This window comes from Bos indicus x Bos taurus, chromosome 11, assembly GCF_003369695.1.
Source record: "Bos indicus x Bos taurus breed Angus x Brahman F1 hybrid chromosome 11, Bos_hybrid_MaternalHap_v2.0, whole genome shotgun sequence".
Classification (NCBI taxonomy): Eukaryota; Metazoa; Chordata; class Mammalia; order Artiodactyla; family Bovidae; genus Bos; species Bos indicus x Bos taurus.
The window spans coordinates 49872505-49885748 of NC_040086.1; the positions used below are offsets into that span (position 1 = coordinate 49872505).

Consider the following 13244-nt stretch of genomic DNA (forward strand, 5'->3'; position numbering starts at 1 on the left):
ATGGAAATGTTCTCCATCTGCATTGTCCAATATGGCAGCACTTAAAATGTGACTAGTGCAACTGAGGAAATGAATTTTAAAGTTTAAGTAGCCACATGTGGCTAGTGGCTACTGTCTTGGACAGTACAGGTCTAAAGACATTAGGAACCTTAGAAAAAAGTCTGTTTAAAGTTATATTGGGCTAGAAACCAACTTTCTCTTCATGCTTCTGGCAGTTGAGATGTCAAGGGGCTGCAGGCTTCAGGGGCTGCAGGCTTCTAATCTATAGAGGCCTCTACATTGAAAGAGCTCTCTCTCTACATAAAGAAAAAATTCTACATATTAAGCAGATATGGACACCTGCCAATCACTCAGCTTTCTGAGTTTATTCCTAAGAGTCCCATTACCCACATAAGCCAACAATTATTTACTACCTGGAACTCTAGTCCGGACAGAAGCAACAAGTTCTTGGACAATTTCATCATTGCTCTTTCCCTCTCCACCAGAAGAGGACCTTGGTTGAACCTCAAGTATAGTGTTGATCAAAGTGTTGGTCTCTTTGTACTACAAGAAGAAACAGAACAGTGAGGACCCAAATTCTCAAAAAAATAATTTTGCAGCACATACAGTTTATTACAGAAATAATAGCTGTTGCCAAAACCAAGGACATTTTATTTTTTTATGTTGAAGACAGAGTTGGTAAAATGTGCTCATTGGAAATGCATAGTATTTCATCCGTGGTGTTATAGTTAAACATTTCTGGTTGAATAACACTTTAATGTAACTGTCATTTAATCACAGTTTTTTAAATGGTTAAAATGATAAATTTTATGTTATATGTTTTACCACAATAAAAAATGGTTAAACAATTTTTGGCTAATTCTTTAAAAGGTAGTTATGAAAGTGAGGAAGAAATAATGAGAATTTGGGAACACATGTACACCCATGGTGGATGCATGTTGATGTATGGCAAAACCAATACAATATTGTAAAGTAAAAAAAATAAAAATAAAAAAAGAACATACTTTTATTTAAATAATGTTACCTCAATTAGAAAAGTATTATAGAACATTATTAAAAATTTAGAAAACAGAAAAGTAAAAAAAAAATATTCATGATTTTGCTTTTAAGAATTATTTATAACTTTAGTTTACCTGCCCCACCCCTGAATTAGCCATCTGACTATCAGGGAAGTCCTCACTGGCTCTTTCTAATGTGGTTTATTTTTCCTTTGATTTTATGCTTAGAAATTCCTATTTCAAGATCAGTTAAATATTGTTAATTTTTCTAGATTTTTCCTTTATTCAGAAACATGGTAACTTCTCATGTATATTTGTTGGAATCTCTTAGAGGTTTTTTTTATACTGGTCATAACACTTATCATTCACTTACCCAAGAAAAGAATTCAGAACCTAGAATTACAGATCTTGATTGTAAAAATTATATTCTACATGACAGATCTTCTTTCAAACATTACTTTTGACATGTTCATTAGGTCCTAAACAACTGTAATGTTATTTACTTAATGCTATAGTTGAATAGTTTGATTTCCTTGCTCAGTGCCAACCATTTAATAGTGACTTTTCCATTTTAGTTTATGCTTCCCAGGTGTTGCTAGTGGTAAAGAATCCACTTGGCAGTGCAGAAAATGCAAGAGATGTCGGTTCGATTCCTAGGTTGGGAAGGTCCCCTGGAGGAGGAAATAGCAAACCATTCCAGTACGTTTGCCTGGAGAATTCCATGGACAGAGAAGCCTGGTGGGCTACAGTCCTTGGGGCCACAAAGTGTCGGACATGACTGAGCACATACACTGTTTTAGTTCTTGACTTCTTGGTTAGTCAAAAGTTTTGAAACATTTAGAACAGCCAGGCCCAGCTTTCTTTACTGGTCTCTAGTATGCACCTTTATAAGTGTAGTTTGCTGAGCTGAGGAAGGAATCATTCATATTTTGTCCATTAATACTCTATTGATGAGACAGAATTATCTAACCTAAATCAACTAAAGCAAAAAGAAGGGATATGTTGGCATATATAGCTGGGAAGAAGAGAACTCAAGTCATGTGGGTTTCAGGCATGGATGGATCTGGCATTCTCTCTCCTGTTCATGTCTGGTTGTTTCTCTCATTCTTTCCTGTGGCAGATAACCTTCTTCATGTGGTAGGAGAAGGGGTCAGGGCATCAGGGATAAGGGCACAGAATGCTGCAGATGTGCAGCATCTTAGTCAGTCATTCCAGAGGAAAGACAACCCTCTCCCAGTCCAGCATCTATGTATCTTTTCACAGGAAAGGACTCTCATTCTCCTACCATGGGCCATGGGCCTGCTCCTTGGACCAGGTCTAGTAGCTGGGTGATGCTGTGATGCCTGGGTCACATGCCCACCTCTGTGAAGGCAAAGAGTGGTTGGAGGTTTTTCCAGAATCTAATAGACTGAGGAAGTGGAAGTTGTCCCAAAGGGAAGAGGTAGGAGTCGGGTGTGTACTGTGCCAGAAAAATGAAGGAAGGGAGGCTGGACAGAAAAATATACCTGGGGCCTGACCACATGCCTATTATCTTATTCTCAGTCATTTAGAACTGATGGAAAACACAAAAAACTACATTCACAGGTATACATTGCCAAGAATGCTACTCCTCCCCAAAGTCCTGACTTCTCACTGAATGCAGCAAGTCTGTCATTTCCACAGTCTTCTCTCTCTTCTTTCACCTCCACATCCACCCACTCTAGAGCAAACAGTCAGATGACTGAATATTAACACTAGGTTTGGCCACCTCTTTTTCTTCCTGAAAGTAGAATCAGGAAAAATGAGATATTCCAACTCTTGACTGAATGTGTGTGCTTAGTTGCTCAGTCATGCCCAACTCTTTGTGACCCCATGGACTCTAGCCCAGGCTCCTCTGTCCGTGGGGATTCTCCAGGCAAGAGTAATGGAGTGGGTTGCCATGCTTTCCTCCAGGGGATCGTCCCAACCCAGGAATCGAATCCAGGTCTCCTGCATTGCAGGCAGATTCTTTTACCATCTGAGCCACCAGGGAAGCCCTTCATTGAATAGCAAACCAATTTTTAAGGCAGAGAGCATGACATAGGTTTTGGATCACTGAGAAGTTCCACAGTTGTTTTGTACATGTTCCTTGATATCTAGGCTGATTTTACCCTCTAATTTGTCTCTTATTTGTACAGACAAAATTTAAATTGCAAAGAAAGGTGATTCCCTTCAGCTTCATGAGGCCAACGTGGTCTCCAACATTTAGAGTATTCCAGGGCCCCAGGGACATACCTCTTTTCATGGCTTTGGTTCACCTAAAGATTCCAGAACACGATAGGTAATAAAACTGGAAGGATATAGAATGGACCGGTCATGGGGGAGTCTTGAGTGCCATGCTGAGGAACTTGGACTACCCTTAAGTAATGGCATGGCATCAGAGGGTCATGGAGGAGTAAAATTATCCATTTTGTTCTTTGGACCTACTGCTGTGGTCAGGTTGTTGTTATTCTGTTGCTAAGTCCTGTCTAATTCTGCAACTCCATGGCCTGTAGCATGTCAGGCTCCTCTGTCCTCCACTATTTCCCAGTGTGCTCAAATTCGTGTCCATTGAATTGGTGACACTATATAACCATCTCATCCTCTGCCTCTCCCTTATCCTTTTCCCTTCAATCTTTCCCAGCATCAGGGTGTTTTCCAGTGAGTCAGCTCTTCTCATCAGGTGGCCAAAGTATTGGAGCCTCAGAATTAGTCCTTTCAGTGAATATCCAGGATTCATTTCCTTTGAGATTGACTTTACTTGATCTCCTTGCAGTCCCAGGGACTCTCGAGTCTTCTCCAGCACCACCATTCAAAAGCATGAATTCTCAGCCTTCGTTATGGTCCAGCTCTCCATCCATACATGACTACTGGAAAACCATAGCTTTGACTATATGGATCTTTGTTGGCAAAGTGATGTCTCTATTTTTTACTATGCTGTCTAGGTTTGTCATAGCTTTTCTTCCAAGGAACAAGTGTCTTTTAATTTCATGGCTGTAGTCACTGTCTGCAGTGATTTTGGAGCCAGGAAGATAAAATCTGTCACTGCTTCCACTTTTTCGTCTTCTATTTGCCATAAAGTGATGGGACCAGATGCCATGATTTTAGTGATCTGGTCCTATGACCTTGATGAACTGTGCTTTCATTTAAAAATTTTTAAATTATTAAAAAAATTAATATATAATAGCCAGGGAACTATATTCAATATCCTGTGACAAACCATAATGGAAAAGAATATGAAAAATTATATATATATATGTATAACTGAGTCACTGCTATACAGAAGAAATTAACATTGTAAATCAACTACACTTCAATAAATGTTTTTAAATTGTTGAGTCAAAAAATTGAGATATAGTTGATGTACAATATTATATGTTACAGGTGTACAGCAGAGTGACTCACAATTTTTAACGGTTATACATCATTTATAGTTATCATAAAATATTTCCTACTTGTGTTGTACAATATGCCCTTATAGCTTTCTAATTTTATACATGATAGTCTATACTTCTTAATCTCTTACCCCTGTTTTGCCCCCCACTCTTTCCTTTCCTCACTGGTAACCACTAGTCTGTTCTCTGTATCTGTAAGTGTGCTTCTTTTTTGTTACCTTCACAAGTTTGTCGTAATTTTTGGATTCCACATATAAGTGATATCACACAATATTTCTCTCTGACTTATTTCACTCAGCATAATGCCCTCCAAGTCCAACCTGCTGTTGCAAACAGCAAAATCAATGATCCGTGCTTTTGAAGAGCAGTGTTTGATTTATCTGCCTTGGATATTTGCTATTATACTTTTATAACCTATTCATCTGTGGATCCATAAATCCTTGTATAATATGATATAAATATCCCCAGAATGGACAGAGAAGAGCAAAAGAGAAAGGACTGTCTGGATTACCATCCAAATCCCCGTATTATGGAAGACTAGCAGGTAGATTATGGACCAGGCAGAGGCTGGAAGGTGAGGAGGTGGTCAGTGACAAGAAGATACCTAACTATCTTAGGATTCCATGAAAGATCCAGAGACAACAGGTGGCTAAATTGGAACCAAATGCTAAAGCTGAGGTGAAACATTTATTTTATTTATTTAAGAAGATTATAATTTACACAACCAGTGAGATGCTTATGGATGTTTCAGGTTTACATACACAATATGAATATGCATTTAAGTTGAAAGGCCACATACCTGGTAAACTAGGTTGGCATTTTCATGCATTCCAAATATTTCTGGGTCGTCTATCAAAGGCAGGTTTTCAATGTAGTCTTTAAACTCTTGCAGGCTGTCAGCCAAGGGTGCAAAATAGATACCTGTTATTGAAAACACAGAAGGCAAATATGTCTTAAATAGATGACTTTTGAGTACCGCCAAGTTTGGTGCTTCTCTGTCTGTTCAGATGGTGGCTGTCATCAGCTGCATCATGGAGAAACAGGGATGGTTTTTTGCAAGCCCCCTAGCTTTCATTGCTGTGTCAAATTCCTTTACGTTTTCTGGAGGCCTTTAGCATCTATCAGTGTCCTAACCTTTTAAGGTGTCATCTGCAGAACATTCCAAGATTCTAAGAATTCAGGCATGTGCTGCTGAAAGGTGTGCTCTGAAGTGATAAAACTTTGAAAACACATTTAGACAGAATGCAATCTACTTTAGACCAGAAATAGTTAAAAACGGTTATCATAGAATAGATATCTTTGTACTCTTACAACCAAAGCTGAAGCTATGACAATCCTGGACCACATATTAAAAAGCAGAAACATCACTTTGCCAACAAAGGTCCATATAGTTAAGGATATGGTTTTTCCAATAGTCACGTATGGACATGAGAATTGGACCAAAGAATTGGTGCTTTTGAACTATGGTGCTGGAGAAGACTCTTGAGAGTCCCTTGCACAGCAATGAGATCAAACCAGTCAATCCTAAAGGAAATCAACTCTGAATATTCATTGGAAGGACTGATGCTGAAGCTACAATACTTTGGCCACCTGATGGGAAGAGCCAACTCATCGGAAAAGATTCCAATGCTGGAAAAGATGGAGGGCATGAGGAGAAGGGGGCAACAGAGAAAGAGATGGTTGGATGGCATCACTGACTCAACGGTCATGAGTTTGAGATAGTGAAGGACAAGGAAGCCTGGCCTGCTGCAATCCCTGGGGTCACAAAGAGCTAGGCACGACTCAGCAACTGAAAAAGGAACAAAGCATGGGGATGGTGAGTGTGGGGGTCTGGGTGGTGCGGACTGGACACAGATAGCTCCTGGATGGAAAACTGAGGACGCTGTTAATGACTTCTTGGAAAAGGTCTTTTTCCATAGTATTGAAAAGTCACTCACCTGATTCAGAATATTTATAACCATCTTGTAATGTTTCAGGAGAAAAAAATCTTTTCAAGACAGTACGAAGGCATCTTTGATCCCAGGTATCTGTAACTCTTCCACCATAGGTAATTTCACCTGAAAAGGAGTTTGCATTTAAAAATGTTGTTTGTTTTTAACTGATATGCATACCCACATTCTAATAGGTTTATTTACACATTTGGCACATTGAGTGTCTTTCCACTAACCTATCCCTAAAGATAATAAAAGTCAATTTTTAAAAAGCAGAAAGAAGACTAGTATATGTTGTTGTTTAGTTGATAAGTTGTGTTCAACTCTTTTGTGACCCCCACCTGAACTGTAGCCTGCCAGGCTCCTCTGTTCATGAGGTTTCCCAGGCAAGAAAATACTATAGTGGGTTGCCATTTTCTCCTCCAAGGGATCTTCCTGACCCGGGGATGGAACCCTTGTCTCCTGCACTGGCAGGTGGATTCTTTACCACTGAGCCACCAGGGAAGACAACATCATCTCTTTATAGCCTGCTCCAGCACTACTGAACTATTCACAGTGTCTACAGGCATAGCTCATCCTGACACTGCTTGCTGTGTTCTCTCTGCCAGAGTGCTCTCCTGCCTCTTCTCTTCCACTGAGCCCAACCCACTTTTCAGCATCCTGCTCAACCATCACACCTCGGTGGAGCTTCCCTAGATTCCTCCAGGTAGCGTTATTTGCTCCTTTTGAATTCCCATAATATTGTCCTTACAACTTCTATTTTGGTAATTATACCATATTATAGTTTATTTATTATCTCCATCCATGAGTTTTTGGTAGATGGGGGCTACATCATCTTTGTATTTCCAGCCTTTAACATAGTATTACTAAGCTGTATTTTCTGGATTAGTCCATAGATGGCTGTCTAAAATCTCACCATGAGCAAATATCATTGCCTGGATACAGCACTGCCTTTTTTTTAAATAAAAAGTTTTAAAATTTATTTTATCTTTGGCTGCACTGGGACTTCATTGCTATGCTCAGGCTTTCTCTAGTTGCAGCTAGAGAGAGGGTGACTCTTCGTTGTGGTGTGTGGGCTTCTCATTGCAGTGGCTTCTCGTATTGCAGAGTACAGGCTCTGGGCTTCAGTAGTTGTGAGGCATGTGGAATCTTCCCAGACCAAGGATTGAACCTGTGTCCCTTGCATTGGCAGCATATTCTTAACCACTCTGGACCACCAGGGAAGTCCCCAGCATTGCCTTTTTTCTCCTACTTTAAAAAAAACTTTTTAATGAGCTATACCTTGAAGATCATAAAATCACTTAAATTTCACACGTATAACTAGTTTTTAGTAAATTTACAAGATTATATAACTATCATTATAATCTAATTTTAGAACATTTCTATCATCTTCCACAGAATACATCTTGTGCCCATTTGCAGTCACAGTCCTTTTCTATTCTGCCCCATGCAATCATTCTTTCTGTCTGTCTTCTACTTTCTGTCTGTATATTTGATTTTTCTGGAAATTTCACATAAATGGAATATACAGCATGTGATATTTTGTGTCTGGCTTCTTTGACTTAGCATGTTTTTGAAGTTTATCCATGTTGGAGCATGTATCAGTACTTTATTTCTTTTTATGGAGCAATTATGGCTCAGCTGGTAAAGAATCTGCCTGCAATTCGAGAAGACCTGGATTCTATCCCTGGGTTGGGAAGATTCCCTGGAGTAGGAAACGGCTACCCACTCCAGTATTCTGGCCTGGAGAATTCCATGGACTATATAGTCCATGGGGTTGCAAAGAGTTGGACACGACTGAGAGACTTTCACTTTTCAATACTACATTGTGGGGTTTTCCCATTGGCTCAGCCGTAAAGTATTCACGTTCAATGCAGGAGAAGCAGGAGACATGGGTTCCATCCCTAGGCTGGGAAGATCCCCTGGAGAAGGAAATGACAACCCACTCCAGTACTCTTGCCCGGGAAATTCCATGGACAGAGGAGCCTGTGGGTTACAGTCCATGGGATCACAAAGAATCGGACACAACTGAGTACACACGTTGTCAATATTACATTGTATGGAATATACCTTGTTTTATTCATCCATTCATCAGCTGATAGACATTCAGGTTGTTTCCACATTTTGGTATTATGAATAATGCTGTTATGAACATGAATGCTGTTATGAGCATTTATGTACAAGTTTTAGTGTGGACATGTGTTTTCTTTTTCCCTGATATATATGCAGCAGTGGAATGGAATTTATAGGTCATATGGTAAGACTATTAAAATATTTTCCAAAGCAGTGGCACCTCATTGCATTGCCACCAGCAATGTATGAGAGTTTCAGTTTCTTCACTTTCTTGATAACACTTGTTATGGTCTTTTTTTTATTATAGTCATCCTAATAGGTATAAAGTGGTATCTCAATATGGTTTCAATTTTCATTTTCCTAGTGATTAATTGAGCATATTTTCATGTGCTTATTAGGCATCTGTATGTATTTTTTGGTGAAATGTACATTCAAATCTTTTGCCCATTTTAAAATTGGATTTTTTTTCTTACTCTTGTAGGAGTTCTTTACACACTTCATAGACAGGTTCCTTATCAGATACATGACTTGCAAATATTTTATCTCAGTATATGTCTTGCTTTTTCATTTTCTTGATAGTATTTGCTGAGGTGTAAAAGCTTTACATGTTGAAAAAGTTGAATTTATTATTTTTCTTTAATTACTAGTGGCTTTTGCACCATATCTAAGAAGCCATAATTAACCTAAAGTCATGAGGATTTATTTATATGCTTTCTCTTAAGAGTTTTATAGTTTTAGCTCTTACATTTAGATATACCACTCAGTTTGAATTAATTTTTTTGTATGCTATGAGATAAGGATTCAAATTCTCTCTTTAGCAGCTAGGTATCCAGTTGTCCCAGCATCATTTGTTAAGTTGTCCTGGTGCCTTTCTTAAAAATGATGATAAATATAAGAGTTTATTTCTGGATTCTCAATTCTGTTCCATTGATTATATGTCTAACGTTATGCCAGTACTATATAGTCTTTTTTTTTTTAATTGAATTTAATTGATTTACAATATTGTGTTTCAGGTGTACAGCAAAATGATTCAATTATACATATATGTGTATATATATTTTTTCCAATTCTTTTCTGTTATAGTTTGTTACAAGATATTGAATATAGCTCCCTGTGCTATACAGTAAATCCTGTTTTGATTATTGTGGTTTTGTATAACTTTTGAAATTGGGAATTATAACTCTTCTGACTCATTCATTTTTTTTTTTCAAGATTGTTTTCGTTTTTTGGGGCCCTTCACATTTTCGCAGATTTTATGATCAGCTTTAGCTGTTAAATCTGTCAGCGATTGTGCTAAACCTATGTTGTGCTTGTGCTTAGTTGCTCAGTCATATCTGACTGTTGTAATCCCATGGACTGTAGCCCACCAGGCTCCTCTGTCCATGGCAAGAATACTGGATTCTCCAGGCAAGAATACTGGAGGGGGTTGCCATGCCCTCCTCCAGGGGATCTTCCCGACTCAGGGACTGAACCCAGGTCTCCTGCATTTCAGGCAGACTCTTTACATTTTAGCCACCAGGGAAGCCCATGTTAAATCTATAGATTGTGTTAAATCTATAGATCGGTCCAGGGAATGTTATCACTTTAACGATATTGTATCTCTCAATTCATAAGCATGTCATGTCTCTTCATTAATTTAGATTATCTTTAATTTCCTTTGGCAATGCTTTGCAGGTTTCAGTGTATAAATCTGCACTTCTTTTATTAAATTTATTCTTAAGCTGTTTATTCTTTTTGATGTTATCATGAACGTAATTACAAATATTTTCAAATTGTTCATTGCCAGTGTACAGAAAAGGAGTTGAGTTTTGTATATTGACTTTGTATCCTACTGCCTTGCTGAACTCATTTGTTACTTCCAGTGTGTGTGTGTGAATTGTTTAGGATTTTCTGCATTCAAGATGTCATCTGCAAATAATTTACTTCTTCCATTCTAAACTGATGCCTTTTATTTATTTCCTTGTCTAATTTCCCAGGATAGAAACTTCAGCACAACGTTGAACAGTAGTAGTGAGAAAAGATATATCATTGTCTTGTTCCTTTCTTTGCTTTTCAAAACCCAGTTACTTTCACAGCAGTAGAAACAACTGAGCTAAAGGAAAGGTCAAAGGTTCTAGGAAAGAAAGAAAGCAGAGAAAAGCTGGGAAGCAGGAATTTCAGGGTATGTACAGGGTGGCAGGGAGAATACTGTCTAGTTCGCTGTTATGTTAAGCAATCTTAGCCCCACAGGAGTGGCTGGGGGCAGAAGTACAAAGGAGCTTCCCAGGTTCCATGCCCACCCTTCTCGGTCCAGCCTGGAGATAGGTCTTCATCCATTTTCACTATTGTTTCACTGCCCTTCACTCAAGCATGTTCCAAGGTGTCACATGCTGTTCAAGTCTCTAGATCAGCTGACCCTTCTCTGCTGTTCCTCATTTCCTTTGCTCACCAATGAAAACCATCCATTCCCATTCTGCTCCTTTTCAGGCTCTCTTTCTCCCCCACCTCCTAATGGGAATCTTTTCTTCATTATTTGGGCCTGCATGGTCTAAACTGGATCTAGTTTTACCAGTAAGATCTCACAGGGCCACAATTAATATTTGCTAAAAATCATACTTCATAAAATATTTTTTCCTTTGTTGTAAGTACCCCTGACTCAACAGGTCTCTACTGGTCAACTATGTTCAGATTCTTTTGAATTTAAGAGCACAACTCTGGAGGCTGGATTGCTTGCTTAAATCTTGGCTTCACACTTGTAAACTGTGTGCTTCAGTTTCCTTATTCGTAAAATAGGGATATAACAGTCTTTACCTTATAGGGTTCTTATGAGGATTAAATCTGCTAATTCATGGGCTGTGCCTGAAATGTACTTGGTATGTAGCAAGAACTATCTAAGCGTTCTCTATTATTATCTGGAAAAAATATCTGTCTCGTCTTCTCTGTATAAACATTCTTACGATATTCTTATCATGGTCTTATCTTCTCAAACGGAATATTAGAAGTCATCACCACCCTCACCACACACTTGGGCGGACACCACCTTGGTATAAGCCAGGTAGGTGTAAACCAACAACCATGTGGTGGAGAGCTGGACATCAGACCATGTGGACATACTGACCAGTGATGTAAATCAGTGCATCCCAGGGAATCTTTCCTTCTTGACAGTAAAGGTTGAGGTTCAGTAGAGCGCATTCCCTGTCGCTATCATTAAATTCATAGCAGATATTCCAACCAAGAGGGCCAAACTTTTTTCTCTCCTAGAACAGAAAATGAAAATGGTCTTAAAATTTGATAAATTTATTCTGCATAAAATACTGAAAACCAGAGTTTCTGTTGAAGTTTGGCATCCTCATTGTGCAAAATGCCATTCAACTTGAGTGAGGCTTTCAGTTTGACTTTCATCAAATAGGGCAGGCACCTCTTCCTCCAACTCTGGTCTTTTTCCAACTTTCCAAAAGATAATTAGATATTACTGGAAATGTGAAATCGCGACAGACCTGACAAAAGAACATTTGTTCTTTATGGTAAAATAAAATATTTCCCCATCAAAATAGGAAAAAATATCCCACCTTAGAGTCTTCTTGGTATAAAAATACTGATGCTAATCACCTGTCTGATGGAGAGAGCTGCCCCTAAATCTTCTCAGAAGTCTGTCCATCATGTAGGCTTTTCAGTCATGCCTGATGGGTTGATTATACACTGACTTCTCCACAGAGACCTTTTTAAAAAACTGGTATCCAGAATCTCAATTCCTGTTTCATGACTGTCCACAGGGAAATCTTTCCTACTCTTTGTTATCGCCCTCTCCCACCTAATTTCTTAACTCTAAACTGATTATATCAGAGGATGGGTGCCATGTTCCCTCTTCTTTTTTTTTTTTTTAAACTTATCTTTTATACAATTTTTAAAGGCTACACTCCATTTACAGTTATTACAAAATATTGGCTACAGCCCCCATATTGTTCAATACATTGTTGAGCTTATCTTATACTCAATAGTTTGTACCTCCTGAGAGAGTTAATTCTTAGATAGGTTGATAAGGAGTCCCTGGCTCTCAAGGATGAGAAAAGGGCAAAAGTTTTTTTTTCTACATTCCTTTATCTTAGTCACATAAAACATTATTATTATTATTTTTTTCAGCCCAGAGCTAATTATTATACAGCAAGACAACTCATCTTGATCAAGGGTATGTTTTTCCTTAAGCTCTGTACTAATGATTATATAGCAACAATGTATCTTGCTCAAGGACATGTTTCTCCTTCTTATGGAGAACCTTCTGTCTAATCCTGTTATCTTATGTGGGAGTGGGTCTGGTAAGACCTTTCTATTGTAGAAACCAATTGTAAAAGTATATAAGGCCTTGATAAGACTATTGAGTGGGGCACTCTCTACCCACTTCTGATATCTATGTTAGAAGCTTTCCCTATGCCCAGGGAGGAAGCCATTAAGGGTGGTGAAAGTGACGTCACTCAGTCATGTCCGACTCTTTGTGACCCCATGGACTGTAGTCTGCCAGGCTACTCTGTCCATGGAATTCTCCAGGCAAGAATACTGGAGTGGGTAGCCATTTCCTTCTCCAAGTGAGCTTCCTGACCGAAGGATTGAACCCAGGTCTCCTACATTGCAGACAGATTCTTTATCATCTGAGCTACCAGGGAAGTCTAGGGACTGAGTTAAAACAACTTGGGTTCAGATAGAACAAAGACCTCAGCATTTCACAATGTCATTTGTAAGCTTTTAATTTTACTTTTTTTATTGATTTAAAGTGTTAGTCACTTGGCCATATCCAGCTCTTTGCAACTCCATGGACTGTAGCCTGCCAAGCTTCTCTGTCCATGGAATTCTCTAGGCAAGAATACTGAAGCAGGTAG

At 38.7% G+C, this 13244-nt stretch overlaps 1 protein-coding gene across 1 annotated transcript in view; it reads right to left on the bottom strand.

Annotated features, from left to right (window-relative positions):
• DNAH6 (dynein axonemal heavy chain 6) overlaps window positions 1-13244 on the bottom strand; it is a 283738-nt gene that overhangs the window by 19980 nt on the left and 250514 nt on the right. The window contains exons 68-71 of the mRNA XM_027555566.1: window positions 11492-11630; window positions 6328-6447; window positions 5190-5311; window positions 414-543 (exon numbers count right to left, since the gene is read on the bottom strand). Coding sequence (XP_027411367.1) covers window positions 414-543; window positions 5190-5311; window positions 6328-6447; window positions 11492-11630 — 511 coding nt within the window. The remainder of the gene's footprint in view (window positions 1-413; window positions 544-5189; window positions 5312-6327; window positions 6448-11491; window positions 11631-13244) is intronic.